The following is a 2,864-nucleotide window of genomic DNA, read 5'->3' as shown; positions in this document are numbered from 1 at the left end:
AACTATACCAACGAATTTATGGACGGATTGTCTGATAATGCAAATAGGCTCATTTGATGATTTATTAAATTTTACTATTTAAGAACTTGTTTATCATTTGTATTTTTTTTATGTTAGAATATATTAAGATCAGTTAGTATTTATTAGAATTATTTAGTATATTTGAATATTTATTTATGATATTTTAATTCTTTTAGTACCTATAAATATCCTTCTATATTATATTATTTCAGATAATTTGAATATATTTAATAATATACAATTTTTTTTTTCACTTTAGTCTATTTTCTCTAACATAAAATAATATATTACAGATTTAAAATAATGAATACTAATCAAGTAAACGTAAAAAAAAATATTAAAACATTGATGAGCATTATTTATATAAAGGCCCATACCTAATGTATTACATATGTGTTTCATAAAAATTAAATGAACATAATTTTAAGATTTGAGTGATATATTTTTTTTATATGAGTGTTAATCAATTTAAGAGATGATAAATATAATATTGGCATTTATATGAATAAATGACCTGAGACCAATTAAGCGAGGATATTATACTTATCTTCTTTTTTCTTTCTTTCTATCTATTAAGATACTTAGATACATACATTTATTTTTGGCTAGGAAGTTTCCAAGAAGTATATGAATGAAATTCCCTCTATCAAGAACTTTTACTGAACAAACATTAGTATGAGCAACTGGAGACAAATTTCAAACTTTTTAAACCATAGACTAATTAATTAAGACTATCCTACTGAAGAGTAAAGGAGCTAGACAAATATGTTGTTCCTTTTGTCTCAAGCATTGAACAGAAGGTCTTGTTGTTGATCCCTGTTCCTTGCACCTCCCCTGTTTGTTGAATTGCTATAACTGAAAATCCATCTCCAACCTTTCATGCTCTTCCTTCCTCCTCCACCACCGATCCTACATGAACCACCACCATTTGTTAAAGATACTCCATCGCCAACAATAAAATCTCCTTCGCCGCCACCACCACCACCACCATGTCTTGTGCTTCCAAAAGCGGAGAGTGTATTAATACTAAAATTATCACTCATCATCATCTTTGAAGGAGGGAACAACTCTGCTCTTGATTCTGATGAATAATCGAGCTTCAAATCAATAAAACTAGATTCATCCATGCCCTTGAAATCGCTCTCTCTTAGCGAAAACACACGCCTATTAACCCCATAGAACACACCACCACCGCCGCCGCCGGCACCACCATCAACAACGTTATCCATTATTCCATTATTACCCTTTCTCATCACACCATCAATAATCTCAGAAGAAGAATCTAGAAAAAGACCATCAAACCCACTCTTCCTTGGCTCAGTAGCTTCACTGTACCCACTTCTTCTACCAGACTCCAAGAACAAACCACCATTCACACCCGAACTTCTCGCTGCGGAGATCGAGCTTCTCGCACCTGATGGAACAACTGAATCTGTACCGTCCTCAGATCCAAACAGAGCACCACCGCGGAAACTGCATAGCGACCTTGATCTCGATACGCACGCGCCGCCGCCACCACCACCGGCATTGTGATTATTGTTATCATCAAAACCACCAACACTTCTCCCACAATAATACTCTTTCCTCTTCTTATTATTCTTCCTGAACAGCTTCCCAATCTTCCAAAATTTACCGCCACCACTGATATTACTTTTCTTGCTGCTGCTCCTTGGCAAAACTGTAACCTCATCTACCACTCTTTCAAACAATTTGTTGTTGTTGTTGTTGGAAGAGGAAGAAGAGTTTGTTGAGTTGTGAAGAATTGGCGGGGTCTGGTTCTTGTCGTTGTCGATCAAGAACGAGACCCTGCCGACGCTTCCCACGTCGACAGTACACGAATTGCGGCGGGAAGTCGAGATATCGTCTGAGCAAGAGCAGGAAGAGAGCCTCTGCTCGCCGCAATCCGAGCAGACGAGCTTGAGCAAACGGTCCTTAAGACAAAAGGCGCAGATACCAACTGAGGAAGAAGAAGGGTGCTTCTTACATGTCAATTCATGTGAGAAGCAATCCATGTTGGTGTTGTATCTTTCAACTCCTTTGTTTCTCTCCTTCATGGCTTCGCCGCAAGATTATTTCTCTGCTAGATGGAGCTTTCTTCAGAAAAAAGTGGACAGGAGTGACTGAGTTGTATGATGAGAAACAAAAGTGAAAGAAGGAAGAAAGAATAAAAAAATACTTCGCTTCAAGAAGCAGCCTCTCTTTGAGGCCTATGAGTGATTTAAAAAAAAAAAAAAAAGCATGCTACATAAATTCATGGTTTGATCTCTCTTCTACATCAAATCTTAATCATTTCTCTATTGTTTTAAAAGTCTAGAGACCAACTACAATAATAATTAAAAAAAAGTATAGGTAGACAATAAAAATATTACATAATATGAACAATTGATATATTTGATATTCAATTCATTAGATGTGTGGATAGTTATCCTAATTCTTAATACAAAACTCTCCTCACTAGCCATTTTGTCACCTTAATGAGAGACATTCACGTTCACACCACATAATTCGAATCGAACTAGATTCGAACTGCTCCTCTAGTAATTCAAATAAGATTCGAACTATTCCCCTATAATTCGAAACAGGCCCATTCGAACTACATCTAAACTCATGTATGTATAGTTCGAAGTAGTCACCTTCGAATTACTCAGCCCCTAATTCGAACAGCCCTGATTCGAATTACTAGCGTTTAGAGTTTGTGTTAATCTAATTCAAACTACATAGAAATGATGTTTTAGTTGATTCATGTGTCATTTTTTTTTTTCGTTAAATGGTGTAATATGTTCATCCACTTGGCTTAAATATGCGATTTGCCCTAAAGTTTATATATCAAATATTTATGTATA

At 35.5% G+C, this 2,864-nt stretch overlaps 1 protein-coding gene across 1 annotated transcript; it reads right to left on the bottom strand.

Annotated features, from left to right (window-relative positions):
- Window positions 1–803: 803 nt before the first annotated feature.
- Window positions 804–2,075, bottom strand: LOC130973861 (uncharacterized). Its single transcript, XM_057898550.1, has one exon. The coding sequence runs from the start codon at window positions 2,073–2,075 to the stop codon at window positions 804–806; it is 1,272 nt and encodes a 423-aa protein (XP_057754533.1).
- Between the last annotated feature and the right edge of the window lie 789 nt (window positions 2,076–2,864).

The sequence above is a fragment of the Arachis stenosperma genome, chromosome 1, assembly GCF_014773155.1.
Source record: "Arachis stenosperma cultivar V10309 chromosome 1, arast.V10309.gnm1.PFL2, whole genome shotgun sequence".
Lineage (NCBI taxonomy): Eukaryota > Viridiplantae > Streptophyta > Magnoliopsida > Fabales > Fabaceae > Arachis > Arachis stenosperma.
The sequence above is the reverse complement of the archived record's forward strand: the minus strand, read 5'-3'. Positions and strand labels throughout refer to the sequence as shown.